The 18,288-nt window shown below is 44.3% G+C and overlaps 1 protein-coding gene across 1 annotated transcript in view; it reads left to right on the top strand.

Moving 5' to 3' along the window:
• Nucleotides 1-18,210, top strand: part of CDS2 (CDP-diacylglycerol synthase 2) — a 22,695-nt gene extending 4,485 nt beyond the window's left edge. The window contains exons 2-13 of the mRNA XM_042475567.1: nt 5,066-5,199; nt 6,734-6,830; nt 7,105-7,202; nt 7,649-7,788; nt 8,505-8,563; nt 10,362-10,444; nt 11,271-11,358; nt 11,704-11,772; nt 12,138-12,290; nt 12,507-12,626; nt 13,873-13,976; nt 15,310-18,210. Coding sequence (XP_042331501.1) covers nt 5,066-5,199; nt 6,734-6,830; nt 7,105-7,202; nt 7,649-7,788; nt 8,505-8,563; nt 10,362-10,444; nt 11,271-11,358; nt 11,704-11,772; nt 12,138-12,290; nt 12,507-12,626; nt 13,873-13,976; nt 15,310-15,439 — 1,275 coding nt within the window. The 3' untranslated portion in view covers nt 15,440-18,210. The remainder of the gene's footprint in view (nt 1-5,065; nt 5,200-6,733; nt 6,831-7,104; nt 7,203-7,648; nt 7,789-8,504; nt 8,564-10,361; nt 10,445-11,270; nt 11,359-11,703; nt 11,773-12,137; nt 12,291-12,506; nt 12,627-13,872; nt 13,977-15,309) is intronic.
• The last annotated feature ends 78 nt before the right edge of the window (nt 18,211-18,288 follow it).

The raw sequence follows: 18,288 nt of genomic DNA, 5'->3' as shown, positions 1-18,288 counted from the left end.
CTACTTCTCCAGCATTGCCTTTCTCGCCTTAACGGCTGCATTTGCAAGAAGTCGATTTGTGTGCCCAGTATTTTAGCACATCGATGTAGCTGTGAAGCATGCGCAGCCTTGTAACAGTAAGCATGCACAATTGCTGCATGCACACACAACTATTAGTTTTGCAAGTCTTTGAGGTCACATTTGCATTGCCCTTCCAGTTGCTTTCACTCTGGCCCAAAACACACTGCAGAAATAATCCAGTTTGAGACCGCTCAATCTGGGTTATTTCTCCAGTGTGTTTTGGACCTCTGTCACAGCTGTGACCAAACTTAATGGTGCAGGAGTCCCTTTCAAAACATGTGTTGTCTGCCTGCTTTTTCCTTCCCTTTGGCTGCCTTGCAGTTGTTTCTCTTATTCAGGATTGTGCCGTTTGTCTTTTTGCAACCAGACTCACATTGGATCCCAACTCTGCATTCTGGGGACACTTTTCCTTTTAGGGGGTTGTGTTTCTGTTCCTCCTGATATGTGTGTGTGTATAAATAAAGTTGGAAGAGACCCGGTCCCTGTTTCCCTGGTCTGCGTAAGCTTAAAAACATCATGCGTTTTTCCAGACATGCGCAATGAAAGGATGCTGGTCAGACACAAGGCAACAGAAATGGAAATGCTGGAACAGTTTCCCCCCTCCTTCCTTTTGCTGGAAAATACTCAGCCAGGCGGCAGAGAAAACAAATGTGTTCAGATGATGTTGTGATGGATTTGGTTTAAAAACAATCAAACCCAAATACAATATGCAAAATAAGGGGATTGTTAGCCTGCAAAGTCAAGAAATAAACCATGTCACTTTTGCAAGACAAAACTAACGATAATGAAACTAAATATGATATGCGCACTAATGCAAAGGTCAGCATTGCATTGTTTGCTCATTGACTTTGGATGTTGAGGATGCTTTTGTTTTGTGTATTATCTATCACTTTCTGTCTGAGAAGAAGCCCTTCTTGCAGAAGATGGAGCAGGGTCACCTTTTAGACAACTTTAGCCCCGTCTGTGTGTGTTTTGTGGTCTGTATCCAAACTTTCCAACGTGTCCATAGTTGTGCAAGGCTTGCCAAAGGTCTGCGGAGTTGGCTCTTCTTGGGTTGTTAATACGCACCGACTTAGATAAGATAAGGAAATTCCCTTTTGTTTTCTTTGGCTGAAAGTGCTAAACAGATAGGCCTAGAGTTGTCTAATTTCGGGGCTGTTTTTAATTTCTTTCTGCAAATGAAAGTGATAACTTTGAATGGGATTATCAGCCAACAGAAGAATGTGGCATGTTTCCACTCCATCCCCATTTGGTTAATGTCAAACATTTTTACTTTTAAATCTTAGGGATGGATCGGCCCAAACCAAGCTTTATGATCATTTTTGTATTAATAATTCCTTCTGACATCCTTCTTTTCCATAAACAGCTCCAGACTTTTCTGTTTTGACCATCCTTTGATGGTTTAGATGGAACAGACCTTGTACAATGCGCTGGATTTTCTATTTGCTAATTTTCGTGCGCTTCGTATGGCTTAGGTTTTTAATTTTAGGGCTTCATTTAAATCATTTAATCGCTTTTTAACTTCTGAATTTTTAACTATGTTTTTAAAAAACCCTGTTATAAGCAACATTGAGTCCCAAACTAGGAAAAAGGCCACTGTTTGTCGCTTGGGATTTATTCTGTGCAAACTCTGTGCAGAAGTATTATTCTTCTCTGCAGAAGATGCTCTCTTTGGGAATTTCTTCTGCGCAGAATTTGCACATTATTTTTGTCACAGAGACCAGCATTTTCAGCAAATGCAAAAAAATGCCGTTCTCTGCGCATTAATGGCCCTTGTTGTTGCATGCCTTCAAGTCGTTTCTGACTTATGGCAACCCTAAGATGAAGCTGCAATGGGGCTTTCTTGACCAGATTTGTTCAGAGGAGGTTTGCCATTGCCTTCCCCGAGGCTGAGAGAGTGTGACTTGCACAAGGTCACCCAATGGGTTTCCATGGCTGAGCAAGGATTCGAACCCTGGTCTTCAGATTCACAGTCCAGCACTCAAACCACTAGACTATGCTGGATCTCTGCTATACAGTTATTCCATGTACAAATGCTGTGCAGAACGAGTCCCAAATCTTTGAGGTTTTTGAAGACATTCTTGCACCAAGAAGGAAACTGCTAAAGTTACTCCTTGCTTCCATGGAAGAGAAAGCTAATGAAGAATCCAATGCCTGGGAGGCTGGCATCTTGAGCCTTTTCCTCCGAAGCAGTTTCTCTGCCACTTAGCTGCCCATTTTCAGGAGGAAAGCTCTCTCTCTGCTTCTGGGGTTAATTTAAATTCCTTTTTAAAAACAATCCATCATCTTTAAATTTTCACGGATAGCTAAATTATCTTGGAAAGCCCATGCCCCCAAAGGACAGGATCAGGAATCAAAATCTCCTCGACAAGGTTGGAGAGATGTGTCAGAAACTAACAAATTGAATTACAACAGGGAGAGAATGTAAGTTACTACATCATTAGGCAGGAAAAATGAAATGGACAGATGTAGGATGGGTGACATTTGGCTTGAAAGCGGATCTCGAGGCCTTCATAGAAAACCAGCTAAATATGAGTCATTGATGTGATTTTTATGTATTTATTTATTTGCAGCCAAAATAATCAATGCAATTCTGAGTTGCATCAACAGAAATCTAGCCTCCAGATCAAAGGAAGTAGTAATGCAAATCCATTCTGTTTTGCTCAGACCTCAATTGGAATATTGTGTGTCCGGTTCAAGAAGGATATTGATAAGCTGGGTTCTATTTCTTTGGAGAGCTTTAAAAGAGAGGTTAAGCGGGCTTCGTTCAGGATCGGTTTAGTTGCATATTCATGCACAGTAGAAGTGGGTTGGACAAGATGGTTGTTGTGGTTCCTTCCAGCACTGCGATTCGTGACAGATTTTTTGGGTCGAGGGGGTTGGAGACAGGGTCACGGAGCTTGAACAAGAATTGCCAGGAGTGACGGAAGCAGCAGCGTAGCATCCCTGCCTCTGAGTGTGTGAGAAAAGGCGATGCAGCGGGAGACGGTTGCCATGGCGACCTCTCCCCCTTTGGACCTGGGTACCACACAGCAATGATGCTGAGAGAGGAGAGCCAGCCTTTCTGAGCAGCTGCCCAAACTGGCAATTTGCAAAGGGGCAGCTGCCATGTGCCCAAAGGACGAGAGAGGGCCAGCTCCACAGCCCTTCCCCATTTCTTTTCCTCCAGTAAACACACATCCCTTGCAATTAACTTAAATGTTTTTGGAAGTCAAGTAGCCCTTGCTGCAGAGTCTCCAAACCTTGTATCTCTGGCTTTGTCTTCCTTGGCTGCTGTTGTTGTTGTTGAGTGCCTTAGAGTCATTTCCAACTTATGACGACCCTAAGGCAGACCTGTCATGGGGTTTTCTTGGCAAGCTTTGTTCAGAGGAGGTTTGCCATGGCCTTCCCTTGAGGCTGACAGAGTGACTTACCCAAACAAACCTCCTCTGCACAAATCGTGCCAAGAAAGCCCCATGATAGGTTCACCTTCAGATCCCCATAAGTTGGAAATGATTTGCACCGTAAGATGACCAAGGTCTGGAAACCAAGCCTTTTGAGGAGCAACTTAAGGAGCTGGGGATGTTTAGCTTGTGAAAGGAAAGACTGAAAGATGACATGGTAGCCATCTTTAAATATTTGATGGGATATCTAATAATAATAATAATAATAATAATAATAATAGATAATGGTTGCTGTTACGTGCCTTCAAGTTAAATGAGAGACCTCCAAGAGTTCATGAATTGTTCTGCTCAAGTCTTGCAACTCAGAGCAGCCTCAGCTTTCTTGGTGGAATCAATCCATCTGCGTGTGCCCTTCCTCTTTCCTATAGCTTTCTCCTTTACTGAGCATTATTATCTTTTCCACTGAGTCAGGCTGCCCCATAATATTTGCAAAGGATGACAATAGCCTGAGCCCAGCAGGGACGTAGCCGGGGGGGGGGTTCTTAGGGTCCGGACCCCCCCCTTCCATTAGAAAAATGAATGGTGTGTGCTGCTGCGCCACCACACCCAAGCCCCATTATATTGGTGGCACTTAGTCCGGACCCCCCCTTCCTAAAATCCTAGCTACATCCCTGAGGCCCAGGCTGGGTTTGCTCTCCCATTCCCAATGCATGCCTGTGCTCATGTGTGCGCATTTGCTCCCTAGCATGACCGCTTTTACTTGGACTGTTGGCTCCCCTCGGGAATTGGTTTATTTTTTGGTCGCAGAGACAATAGAAACGGCTATAAATATACTGTCCCAGGAACTTGGGTTTCCCACTGCTAGCATGACCCTCTGGCTCCTTGCCACTGCTTCCACCCAAAGGCTTGAGGATGCCTTTGGACACATCGCTGGGGGGGGGGGGGTATTTGTATTTATTTCCAGGGTTTATTCCCAGGATTGGCATGTTCCTTCATACAATCCTAGAGTTGAAGGAGACCCCCAAGAGCCATCCAGTCCAACCTCATTCTGCTGTACAGAAATATTCAATCCAAGCCCCAACTGATGCCATCCAGCCTCTGTTAAAAAACCTCCCAAGAAGGAAACTCCTTCCTTCTTTTTGGCTGATAAACAAGGAATATTTGTGATTCTTAGGGAATGAGGTCAGTCCATCCATGCTCACAAGGCTGCCAACCTAATGTTTGCAAGAAGAAAGAGAGCTCTCTAGCCCCCCAATTGATGTAGTGAGGTTTTATTTTTAGTATATGATAGTGTTTACTGGGGAATGCTCTCCAACAGCAAATCCCAGGATTTCATGGAAGTTATTGGGGATTCAGACTTCATAATGAGAGAGTGCAGATATATCTCAATATATAGATATAAAATGAAACCTTATAAGTACAGTGGAGGTTGTAATATGCTGGCTTCAGAGTTTGACCAGTGCAGCCTTGGATTGTCTAATATCCCACCAAGGAGCAGATATCTATTATTCATTTGGAAGAGCTAATGTGGAAGCCTACATCTTCCGTACTGTTTTTTGTGGTCAGACCTTCTCTCTCTCTCTCTCTCTCTCTCTCTCTCTCTCTCTCTCTCTGTCAATCAGGATTCAGAGCTGGAGAGCAAGGTGGACGGCGAAACCGCTTCCGACAGCGAGGGCAAGTCCGAAGTGGCTCCGGCCGCCCCAGTAGACGACACTCCGGAGGTCCTGAACAGGGCCCTGTCCAACCTGTCCTCAAGGTAATGTGGACCTCAGCCAAAGCCTCCTTCCACAATCTCCATTTCTTCTTTCTGTTGATGATGTATCTTTATCTATCCATCAATTTATCATTAAGCAGAGAAGGAGAGGTAAGCCAGTTAGTGATGGTGCTAAGGTTGCAACCAACAGTATTTCAACTGCCAACTTCCCCACGTTTTATTTTGCAAACCTTGCAGATTTTGTCCAGTGATATGGGTCCTGCATCTCTGCTCTAGAGGCTGTTTTTGGCTGAATGGAGAGTTTTTTTTCAGCCAAATTTTTGGTATGGAAGAGTCCAGGAGGTCAAGTCCTGCATAGTCTCCCATGGGCTACAGTTGGGCTCAAGGGCCACATGATTCCCAACCTGGGGATACATGCTTCACTTTGCTGCTTTTTCCATCTCCTCTGCTCCCATGATGCCATTTCAGTGCTGTCCCCTAAGGGTTTGCAGTCTAATCTGCTCCCGTCCTTCGCTTCTCCTGCAGCTTTTGGTTCATGACATTCCTCCAAAATGGACCTTGCTTTGCCTTGGGGATTGTGCGCTGTGTTCTTTTCGAGAAGCAGCCGGGGCTAGAAATAGCAGCTGCGTCTCACCCTTGAGGAAAAGTGTTGCAGACCTGTGAAAGCTTGCAGGGAGCTGGTCTTTGAAGAAATGGGTTCTTGGGGTGTAAACTCCCGCAGGGAAAGCTCCTGCTCTTCTCTGCTAATTCTCAGAGTCATTAGACCTGAAAATGGAAGGGGTTGGGTGTCGGATTTTATGGATCTGCTTTCTGGATCCTTTCAGTGTTGCCCTAGATAGCAGCGCTGTGGGGCCATTGTGAGAGAGCCAGCATGGTGCAGTGGTTTGAGTGTTGGACTAAGACACTGGGAGACCTGGGTTCAAATTCCTGCTCTGCCATGGAAAACTACTGGATGACTTTTGGCAAGTCACACACAGTCAGCCTCAGAGAAAGGCAATAGCAACCCCCACTGATCAAATTCTGCCCAGAAAAACCCACAATAGGTTTGCCATAAGTCAGGCATGACTTGAAGGTACATAACAACAACAACAAGGCAACAGAATGGCCTCCTTTATGAGCTGCTTCCTTCCAGAACAACCAATTGACAATGCAACACATTTTGCAAGGGCCTTTCTCCTTAAGTAATTGGTCTTCAAAGATCTGCTGAAACAAAAAAGTCTTCCACCATTTTTGGAAGGAGAACAGGGAAGGATGCCAATCCAGACTCTCTAGGAAGGGACTTCCACAACTTGGGGGCAACTATCAAGAAGACCCTTTCTCCCATGTTCCCATCAGGGACAGATCTCAGAAGCCTTTAATAATTCATCCAGTTAGTGAATTGGCTGTGGCATGTATTCCCAGAGTTACTGGGCCATTGATCTTGCCAGTGCCATATTCTTGCATCACAAGAGAGACTGTGTTTCAGAGAAAAGAAAAAGGAAAGAGTGGAGGAACGGTTGCGATGTTAGCAAAGAAACCCTCTTGTTTCACCTTGTGTAGACTCCTAACTTTTAACCCTCTCCTCCTTCTGGTGCAGATGGAAGAACTGGTGGGTGAGAGGCATCCTGACGTTGGCCATGATCGTCTTTTTCTTCATCATCATCTACTTGGGACCCATGGTGTTGATGATGATTGTAAGTCCTTTCTGGCTCTCTCTTGCTTGTGGAGACATGGGGGTATTTTTGCATGTTTTCATCCTTTGGAGGGAGGCCACAAAAGAGCTGAAGATGTTCCACAGGCCACATTGTGTGCGCCTACCCTCCCTCTTATTGGTTGCTGTTGTTGGGAGGATGACAGCAAGAGCAAAGGAAAGTATATGAAACACCTTGAACCATTCAAACCATTCTGCAGATGCTTGGGGCAAAGTGGGTGAGAAACGGTGTCTTAAGAGATGTCTTGGCCTTGCAGGTGATGTGCGTCCAGATCAAGTGTTTCCATGAGATCATCACCATCGGCTACAACGTTTACCATTCTTACGAACTGCCCTGGTTCAGGACCCTCAGCTGGTAAGTGGGGCCAGATTTGGGGCTCTTTCAGTTAACACAACCACATCAGCTGCCTTTTTAAAACTTGTTTCTACATTGGGTCCTCCACATTCACTGGGGTTTAGGTGGCAGGACCCCCGTGAAAAGTGGGGGGAAATACAAATTAAAAAACAGCACCATTTTTTCATAACTTAAGAGTCTTCTGGAATTTGTTCCCAGAAAAAGAATCACAATCTGTAGGAGGAAATTCTTCAAGCAGGAAAAGCATTTTCCCAAGCCTTTGGATGTTCTATATTTGAGCCATCCTTTTGTCTTGTTGGCTGAACGTTGGTCTAAACCCTCAATATAAATCTTGGCCCAAAAGAAAGAGAGATGGGTATTTTGCAAGAGGTTATGTTTTGCTCATGGAAGAGGTGAGGCAAAGGAATGAGTAAAATGCCGGTGTGTCTATTTCCCCTTTCCCCCAGGTACTTCCTTCTCTGTGTGAACTACTTCTTCTACGGCGAAACAGCGACAGATTACTTTTTCACGCTGGTCCAGCGGGAAGAGCCCTTGAGGATCCTTAGCAAATACCACCGCTTCATCTCCTTTGCCCTTTATTTGACAGGTATGCCACATAGATTCATGTTCTTTAAGCACGAATGTTCTGGTGCTTGGAACGAGCGGCTTGTGAATTCCCCCAACTGCCAGAACTTCCCTGTTAGAATGTTAAAAAGCAAGATAGAAGAACATCTACAGAATACTACTCTTATTATATTATATTGATTTCATTTTATAAGCCACGCTTCTCCCAACATATGCAGCCAAAGGTGGCTTGCAAAGGCTAAGAACAAGGGGGGCTAAATACCTGATCACAAAAAGTTAAAGCATAATTAAATAGTCATCATATTGAAATGCCATTAAATTTTGAAAAGACTGAAATAACAGTAAAGTTTAAAGAAATACAGCCCACACACCTTTATAAAAATCTCCCTGCAGTTAATTAATCTTTAAGAACCTGTTTAAATAAAAGATGCCTGCTGGTGAAAGGAGGGCATGTGGCTCAGGGACAACGCTTTGCTCACATTCCCTTGTTCTGGAAAGGAGGCAATGGTGAGGTTTGCACCTTGTGCTGTGATTCTTGCCTTTGCAAGAAGTGAGGAGGTTTAATAGTTTGAATTGCATCATTGAAATAAGCACAGAGCAATGCTAGCCCCTCTGAAGAAGGCATGCTAATGGGACTCCGAAAAATATTGCCTGTGCATGAGCAGAGCGCAAGGAAATATAATGTCTGCCCTTGCGTTTCCCTGCTAATCCTCTCTTCTCCCTTCCCCCCCTTTGTAGGTTTCTGCATGTTTGTGTTGAGTCTGGTCAAAAAGCATTATCGGCTCCAGTTCTACATGGTAAGCTTAAGCAAATGGATTTTGGGCTTTCAGAGTTAATTGCTTGTGAAAGAGAGAGAGAGAGAGAGAAAGAGAGAGATGTGGAAGTGAAAAGGCGATTCACGTCTTGGTTTCAGAAAAACACACACATCTTTAAAAACCTCCCTGTCTTTCATTTTGTGATCAGAGTAATGCATTGCCTCTCAACCCTTTCACAATCTCCTTGGAGAATCTAGTTATGGACTCCTCATCCCATAAAACATACTCATGAACCTATACACAAATTTATTTGGATGTGTGTGAAATGGATTTCCTTCTCTTGGGAAATACGGAATGCATGAAAAAAAGTGCAGCGAATGCTTGGAAAAGATGAAACATTTTCCTTAAAATTCACTCTGACCAGAAAAAATTAAACTGAAGAGAAGGAAACTGGGAAAGAAAGTGGGAAAATCAAAATTTGCATTATTAGTATATTGCCTTTCAGAAATAGTAGTTCATGACACCACAGCGTCACAAAACCTCTTGGACTTCAGACATGACATTCATAGTAACAACCCATCTGAAAAACTCTGTCCCAAAATCAGAAGTAAAATCCGTGGCAGGATTTAGGATTGCAGCATGGCTCATGCTTGGCTGATGCCTTTCTCATGCATCCAGCAGCCATTGTGGTCAGACAAAAGCAGATGTCTACAACATTTCTTTAGAGTCTGTTTAAAACCAGTCAGCAGGTGAGAGCCATACAACAGCGAGGGAATTTTGCAGGGACCGGTGCCACTCCAGAGAAGGCTCCGTCTCCTTTGCCTGCCAGCCTAGTCTGTCCTTAGCAGCAGACCAAGAGCCATGCCCACTATTTTATAGGTTATATTTGTATTGTACTGTATTTTTAATATGATTTAATCCCACTTCAATCTTTGGAGAAGTGGGAAATACAAATAATAATAATAATTATTGTTGTTGTTGTTAAGGCAGTGATTCCCAAATTCTAGCCTTCCAGATGTTTTGTACTCCCAGAATCCCAAACCATTGGCCAAGATGGCTGAGGATTCTGGGAGCTGAAGTCCAAAACGCCTGGTGGACCAGAGTTTAGGAATAGATGCATATTGGTGCAGGCAGTCCTTCCAGCATCCTGGCCCCAACCATTTAGGGCCTTACAGTTAAAACCTCATTACATTTTTGGGGGGCAATGTGGATAGTATGGTAAAATGCGAGTGTCCTAAGTTCCGCTTGCTTGGCCACTGCAAGCAAATCCTTTTTTGAATCTCATTTTAGATCTCACTTTATTTCAGTCTAAGGTAAAATCGCTGCTTGTCTAGGCTTCCAGAAATAGACATAACAGGAGGAGCCCTTGGGGCCACAAAAGGCCCACAGGATTCCCTCCTCTGCTCCAAATTTTGCTCAGTTGTCCTTGTTAAAACCCAGTTTGCTGCCCACGACCCTGAAATATTTGGGTGCAAATGCCTTGGAGGTTTTGTGGCTCTTCTGGTCCTGCTCATTAGAGTTTCTTTTGCACAAAGGCATGGGAATAGCTCTCCGGTGCCCTGGTTCTGTTCCAAGTAAGAGCCAAGGGTGTGTGTGTGTGGGTGGGTGGGTGTCTGTGTGTGTGTGTGTGCCAGTTTTGTGCCCATACCTGCATGCCAAATTTTTGAGCCTGACCGTGTGTGTCATTCCCCCCCAAACCCTTTAACTTTCTGTCTATCTCTCACTCTCTCTCCTTCTCGCTCATAAATTCATAGTCAGCATTTTGGCTTGTCTTTGAGAAATGTGGGGCGGTTGTTTTTTTCCTCCCTGCAAACTGGATTTGCATGTTCTCTCTTTCTAGTTTGGCTGGACCCATGTGACTTTGCTAATAGTTGTCACCCAGTCGCACCTCATCATTCACAACCTCTTTGAAGGAATGATCTGGTGAGTTGGTGCCGCCGCTTTGCAGACTTCTGCTGCGTGGAGAGAAGGGGCTTCTGCGGAGGAAGGGTTTGGCATGGTTTGCATGGGGATGCGACCGTGGAAGGGATTGGCTTCCAGACTCATGGGTCCCCATTGACTCATGCTCCTTCTGCGATGGTGGTGGTGGTGGTGGTTTCCGCATGACAAGATCTCTGGGGAGATTGCCAGCTTGAGAAAGTCCTTGCTAAAAATTTCAGGGCTTCTCTACACTGTTTTTGCTATGCCTGAATGTGTGCATTCTCATAAAATAGGAAGCAATGGCTACCTAAGCATCCTTGGTGCTGGATGCTCCATCTTCAGCAGAAAGACAGAACCATCGGAAAGCAAAAGTGACACTATCTCAGCCACCCATGTGGACAATTTTGGGTTTTGAAGTATTTTGGAATCCCAGATAAGGGAGATTCAACCTGTACATCCTTTTCTTTAAAAAAAAAGTCAAAATATCTACTTCCCAGAATTTAACTACTTCCTTTTGCAAATGGTCTTCTGGTCTCAGCTTTGTGCTGGTTGTTGAGATATTGAAAAATAAATTTCCAAAAGCAATATACCAAAACAGAGTTTTGCTGGTTTGGAAGCAGGGCCTCTTGTCTACCAGTCCCTTTGGCAGCCAGTGCAAATGCATGCATTAATGCAAGGGCCAAAGCAACATCTTTCAGTGAGCAATTGCAGCTGATCTCAGGTTGAATCACAGCTCTCTCTCTCTGATGCACGATTCAGCCAGAGAGCCTAACATGCTTCTTTGTAAATCCCAACCTCTCCTTAAAGTGATTTCTCTGTTGCCATCTAGGTTTATTGTTCCTATTTCCTGTGTCATCTGCAACGACATCATGGCCTACATGTTTGGGTTCTTCTTTGGACGCACCCCATTGATTAAGGTTTGTTCAAGCCATTAAATTATTAAAGGGCTTTAAAGGAAAGCAGCCTTGGGAATCAGATTAGGGACTGATGCCGGACCTAGCAAAAGCAGCAATTTGGGGTGAAGGTGGGGATGTCTTAGACAAGTGCCATGATGGTTTTGTATTTCGTTAATATTATATTGCTGGAATTTCTCTCCTGCTTCAAGAGGTCCTTCATACTGTACAACGACAGTGTATATTTAAAACACTTTGAAAGGATGTCATACTGAAAGGGGCCCAGATTTCATAGCCTCTAGGACAACCTCCATAGTTCTTGCAGCAGTTTCCTTCTTGTAATGCTGTTGCTTGTCTCTCCTTCTGCAGCTGTCCCCCAAGAAGACCTGGGAAGGTTTCATTGGAGGCTTCTTTGCCACCGTGGTTTTTGGCCTCCTGGTAAGCCTTCATGCTGGCTTTTCTTTATAAGAGCAGAACAGAAAATGGTGGGCCAGTCCTGATGCAAAGGGAAGATAACCAAGGTGCCTGGAGGGAGTTTGGGTGATATGGAAAGGGAGGAAAAACCGAGGTTTGACCGACAGTCCATGAGAAGATGAGCTGAAGATAATAGTAGCTGTATGGAGTTCCCAAGCCATTCCCAAGGATGTGGCTGGGAGGTACATTGAGAATAATGCCCAGAGCTGTCCTGGTGCTGGTCCAATGTCCTGACCATCTGATGGGTCGTGATGGGTGTTTGTAGATCAGTGTTCCCTGGCAGGAATTCAGCTTTTAATCCTTCTGTTTCTCCCTCGCAAACAACCAAGCTCTCCTACGTCATGTCCGGATACAGATGCTTCGTGTGCCCCGTGGAGTTCAACAACGACAGCAACAGCTTCACTGTGGACTGTGAGCCTTCTGAGCTTTTTCAGCTTCAGGAATATAATATTCCACTAGTGCTTCAGTCTGTCATTGGCTGGGTAGGTATCCCTAAGACCCAAATGCAGTAAGCGTGATGAATGTTTCCAAACTCTTGTTTCTACCAGCATGGTAGTCTCTTTATGTCCATATATTAGGAGGAAAGCATGATATAAATAAATAAAATTAATAATGATAATGATGGTGGTAATAATATTATAACAATGTGAGATAGCCTGCTTCCAGAATTTACAATTACATCTCTCTCCTCTCTGCAGAAAACAGTCCGGATGTATCCCTTCCAGATTCACAGCATTGCGCTCTCCACTTTTGCATCTCTCATTGGTCCCTTCGGAGGATTTTTTGCCAGCGGATTTAAAAGGGCTTTCAAAATCAAGGTAGGATGCCGTCAGAAAGGAAGGCCATCCAAAAAGATAATTATCGGCATGCAGCTAATTGAAGCCATTTCGCTTGTAATCAAGGTAGTGCCGCAATTGTGTCTTCTGCTGTAATAGATCTTGCTTCCCTGCCATTCATACACAAGGGAGCGCTGTTGTTGTTTTTTAAATGCAGGCCATGGGCTAAAACAACAAGAAGTGGGGAAAACATTTTAGATTTCATATATAGCAAAACTAAAACCCTTAAAATATATATTTAAAATAAATAGATATGTAATGGTCTAAAGAAAGAAGGTAAACGGAACATGATTTACCAGGGAGAACTAATCACTTCTGAGGTGTAGAGAAGCTAAAGATGCCTAGAGAGAACATAGTTTTGGTGGCAGATCAAAATACAGCAGCCTTTCTCAAATAGTGGGGCGGGCCCCCCGGGGGGGCACGAGGCTTTCTAAAGGGGGGCACGAGGCTCTGTTATGCAGAAGTGTACTTATAACAATTTTATAGACAAATGATACTATTTACAGTCGCGCGGGGGGCGCGAAATGTTTTCTTCTTCCGGGGGGGGGGGGGCATGACAGAAAATAATTGAGAAGCACTGAAATACAGTAATGTGCAAATAATCATATCCGCAAGTGCTTAACCCACAAATGTGGAGGGACAGCTGTATATTTTAACATTTTTGTTTGATGTGAGTTTTAAAGCTGTGTCTGTTTCAGTCTTTTGAGAGCCAGATTGGGGAAAGGGCAGGATATAAATAAATGTTACAATAAATAATACAAGAATCTGGAAGGCCACTTGATTTCACACTCCTGCTATGCTTTGGCAGCGATGGCAAGTCTCTATCAAGAATCATCCCCATGTCCATGTTTTTGCCACAGAAGGTGTGCTCCTAAAATCTGTGCCCAAAACAGGTGCAAAGGGACTGAAAGCAGACAATGCTTGGATGAGGGGTACTTTTGGAGTGATCACTTAGTAAATGGGTGTTAGTAATATCTCCAAAGCTACCCCCATCTATTAGAACCTACCAGTTGTGGGTGTTTCTTCCATGTCAGCAGGGCACTGAGTCCATTCCAGATTGCATTCCATCTTTTCAAATCTAAATTAGAGCCTGGAGTGGATTCATTGCTTCAGTGACAAGGGAGCTGCCAAACACCACACTGAAGTTGATGCAAGAACCAAAAATCTGAAGTTTGGTTTGCCTCTGTAAAATGGCTTTCTTGTTTTTAACAAAAACCTTATTGCGCAGGACTTTGCCAACACCATCCCGGGGCATGGCGGCATCATGGACCGGTTTGACTGTCAGTACTTGATGGCCACCTTTGTGAACGTCTACATCGCCAGCTTCATCAGGTAGCATTTCAAGTGTCTCTTGGCTAGAGCATGAGCGTCAGAGCAAAACTAAAACCCTTAAAATGAAAGCAGGGAGGGAAAAGTTGAGGCTGCCATAAATGGATTTTGCATGCTCTGTTGAAAGAAAGGAAAAGCCTATGCTGGAGCCAGGGCTGGGATGCTGGTATCCTTTTTATCCACGTTGGGGAACTTTATTCCAGGGGAAGATAGACTCACCCCCTGACACCCTTCTTCTGTCTTCTCCAAGCCCTGGCTTGGAATATATTGTGGGACTATTACTTCCCTCGACTTGCAAACTGTGCTTCTACTAATGCAGGCTAAGATAGCATTTGCCATTTTTGTTGATGCATCACACTGCAATTTTTGTCCAAGTCGTTATGTGCCTTCCAATTGTTTCTGACTTACAGCAACCCTATCACAGGGCTTACTTGGTAAGATTTGGTCAGAGGTGGTTTGTTTTAGTTTTCTTCTGAGGCCGAGATAATATGACTTTCCTAAGGTCATACCAAATAAATCAAATAAATAAATAAGGTCACCCAGTGGGTTTTCATGACTGAGTGGTGATTCAACCTTTTTCTTCAGTGCTGTAGTCTAGTGCTTAGACCACTCCTAAATCCTTCTTAAAATGAGGCACTAAGGCCTGTTACAGACTGCCAAAATAAAGCTGCTTTGGGTCTCTTGGGAGGTATGCTGTTTAAATGATGCATGCATCCTAAGAATCCAGAAGCTGCACCAAAGCTGCACTCCAGTGCTTAGGAACGGAGTGTGGCTTTGGCGCGACCTCCGGACTCTTAGGACCCATGCATCATTTAAATAGCATACTTCCAAAGAGACCTGAAGCAGCTTTATTTTGGCAGTCTGTAACAGGCCTAAATTCCTTTGCCCAAAAGAACTTGGAAAGACTTTTACAAGTCTCTAGGATTTGAGGCAGGAGTCTTACTCAGTCCTTCTGGGAGATACTTGGTATTCCCTAATGCAGGGGTTCCCAGCCTGTGCTTCCCAAGTGCTTTGCAACCGCTCCAGGAAAATGAAAGAAATAAAAATTGAATGAAATTTAAGAATATATTCCTTTATATACTCCTATATACCATTTACTTGTAAGACATAGAGTGGGCCTCTTAGGGGCTCTTCCATAGAAACAAGGCTTCTGTGAGTCAAAAAGGTTGGGAACCCCTGTCCTAGTGAATCCAAATACTAGCCAGGCCTGAGCCTGCTTAGTTTCTGAAATGAGATGGGAAATCTGGTGTGTTTGGGGTGGAATGGGGGAACGATGCGTGGAAATGACTGTTGGCTCTTTCTGCTGGCATAAATATCATGTTTTCCTTTGTCGCAGGGGTCCCAACCCAAGCAAACTCATCCAGCAGCTGCTGACCCTGCGGCCAGATCAGCAGCTGAACATCTTCAACACGTTAAAAGCGCACCTGGTGGACAAGGGGGTGTTGTCCGGTCCGGAGGAGGCGTAGGAGCCGTCGAAGGCTGGCGTCAGGATAGGACTGAGCAAGGGCAAGCCTCCCGGACCCTCTTTCAACCACCTGATCCCACCCCACCTCTCCCAGCAAATCTTCTCTTAGCTTGCCTGATTTAGGATGGTAACAAGCCTCCCTCACCTCCGTCTTCTCCATTCAAAAGGTTTGCCCTCTTAAAAATATGTTATCTGTATGGCTGTGGCATCCAGTGAAACCATCGAGAGCTCTGAGTTCGGAAGGAACTGTGGCGTGGAGGAAAGAAACCTGGTTGCATCCTCTCCAACCTCCGCTGAAGATCTGAGAGTTGGTTTTTCTGTTCCAGCCTCTCATTGTGTGGATAGAGCTGCATGTGTCTCATCCTTCTTTCTCTTGGTAGCATCGGTGGAGGAGGAAGAGGAGGAGAACATAGAGCTAGACCTATTTTGAACTGAGTCTCTGTAGTGCAGGTCTGTGAAACAATGCGCCCCATTTTCCACCAGCCCAGCTTCACCTTCACTGTGTGGCAAATGCGGAGCAAAATTTCATTTGACGGAGTGGCTGTACTGGGTCATGGCGTTCAAGGCCAGGTCCCTATTTGCCTCTGTCGGAGCATCATTCTCCTTGTGCATGGTTGCTGAAGAGGTCCAGGAGAGTGACAGCTGTCAATCAGCTACAAGAGAGTTCTCCCTGCTGATCCCCACAGTGCAACACTGGCAAAAGTACTTAGGATGGTTTAACCTTCAGCTATGTCAGCAGAGTTTATCCAAAGGATTCCAGACGAGGTGCTTAAATTTAGTGTCCAGCTCACTATGAAAGGGGGTTCCTTCTGCTTGCATCCTTGTGTATTGCACAACTTACCTGGCCATAGGATGTAGTGTCCTTCAGCCTTTTTGCCATTTATCAGTCTTTGGCATTAAGTGCATTCCCATACATGTTAAGGGACAGCTGGGTTGTTCTGTTGCTTGCTTACTCGCTTTCCTTCCTGGTTGTGTAAGCAGTTGGCCCAAAGTCTGCAAAGGAAAATGGGAGCCAGGATTCTTCACTTCTGGGTCAGCTGGATTGCTGGGAATCAGGACTTGCAAGGAGTAGCAGAACTCCCTGCAATCCTTGCAAGAGAAAGGTGGGTCCTGTAGTTTTGTCTCCAAGCATCTGCTCTGACACCATTCTCTGACAATATTCCAGGCAGACAAAGATAGAATTTGCTCTCTGCTCCAACCCAGAGGGAAATGCATGCATCCCGTCTGCTCTCTTTGTGGATCACTGAAATGCAGGAAGCTAAGAGGATATGAAGCACAATTGTTGCTTGCTGTTGGGTTTTGTTTTTCTTTTAGTTTTGAAAGGCCTAGAGGAAAGAAGACAGGGACACCTTACCAGGTATTTGTATTACACTCTCTTCCCAAATAATAAAACATCCCACCATTTTTGGAACGAGGGAGGCGATTTTGGAATGGGGAATTTCCATTGGTCTGAATGTCTTGGTATGTAAAATGTATTTTGGGCCTCTTCCTCTGGGTTCAACTCCATCCTGCAATGATTGACTCAAGATGAGTGCCAATATGGGGGGACCTTCTTGCAGGATGCATCCCCAAGTATCACTCACTTTCACGCTACACAGTGCTAGCATTACCTACAATTCTGCTCATGGCTCCATCCTATTGAAGACTGAGATTGGCAGTTCAAGGAGGGGAAGACACCAATGACTCACTGAACTACAATCCCAAGAATTCAATAGGATGCAGCCATGACTGTTGGTAGTAAAACCATAGTGCTGTATTTGTGTAGTTGGTTGCAAAAGGGCACCTGGTCTTTGCAACATGTGGTTAATGCCAACACAAAGATGCAAAGCTCTGAAACCTTATTAGTGAGGCAGAGGAAGGAGTAAATCAGTCTCACAAGCAGCCATGCATTCAAGAGGTGCGCTCCTTTCCCCCCAAAACTCAGCTGGTGCACTGGTTTTGTTACTGTTGTGTTGGAGTTGTTTGTTTTGTTTTTCATTTCAGTATGACGTTTCCCTTGCTTTTGGATATGTGTGTTCTTCCATTTCACACAAACCCCACACAAAAATTGGAGCCATTGTTAGTCAATACAAAGATTTGCAAAAACTGCAAAAAGCCAAGTGGGCCCGAATTAGGGGAATGTGTGGCATGAAGGAATTAATATGGCTAAGAGGTGGATTGTAATAAGAATGACAAAAACACGATGGAGATAGAGTTGTTGACCTTGTATATGCTAAGCCCTATCTATTTAATTTTATAGCATTGCTATATTTCATAGGCCTGAATCCTATTGACAACCCAACTAAAGTCAGACTCATTGAGTCAATGTGATTTGCAGTTATGAGTTGACTCACTGTTGATTTAGTGAGTCTGCCTAAGTTGGGGTTCCCCAAGAGAATTCGGGTTTTAATAAGTGATTTAAGGTCACTTTGACTCAGCTTTATGACCTGCAAATGGATTTTTCTCATTGCCTAAGACTTTTGAATAATTGTCTCAAGAAGTAGCCTTTGAAGCCCATTAGTTTTGCCCAATAGTATTTTCCCCGCAGTGTTTGGAAGGTGACATTGGTCATTCATGGTTGGCAGGTATTTTCTCAGTCACTGGATAACTTCAGCTTCACTATTGATCAGGATTAAGAACTAAGAATTGCTGCCAGATACCAGAACATGCAATTTATTGATAATGTGCAAAAGCCTGGGTTCTGTATTATTCAAGCCAAATACTAGCATCTCAGGCCTGTTACAGACTGCCAAAATAAAGCTGCTTGGGGTCTCTTTGGAGGTATGCTGTTTAAATGATGCATGCATCCTAAGAATCCAGAAGCTGCACCAAAGCTCATTCCGGTGCTTAGGAATGGAGTGTGGCTTTGGC

This window comes from Sceloporus undulatus, chromosome 6 (assembly GCF_019175285.1).
Source record: "Sceloporus undulatus isolate JIND9_A2432 ecotype Alabama chromosome 6, SceUnd_v1.1, whole genome shotgun sequence".
NCBI lineage: Eukaryota > Metazoa > Chordata > Lepidosauria > Squamata > Phrynosomatidae > Sceloporus > Sceloporus undulatus.
This window is presented reverse-complemented; position numbering and strand designations above follow the sequence as displayed.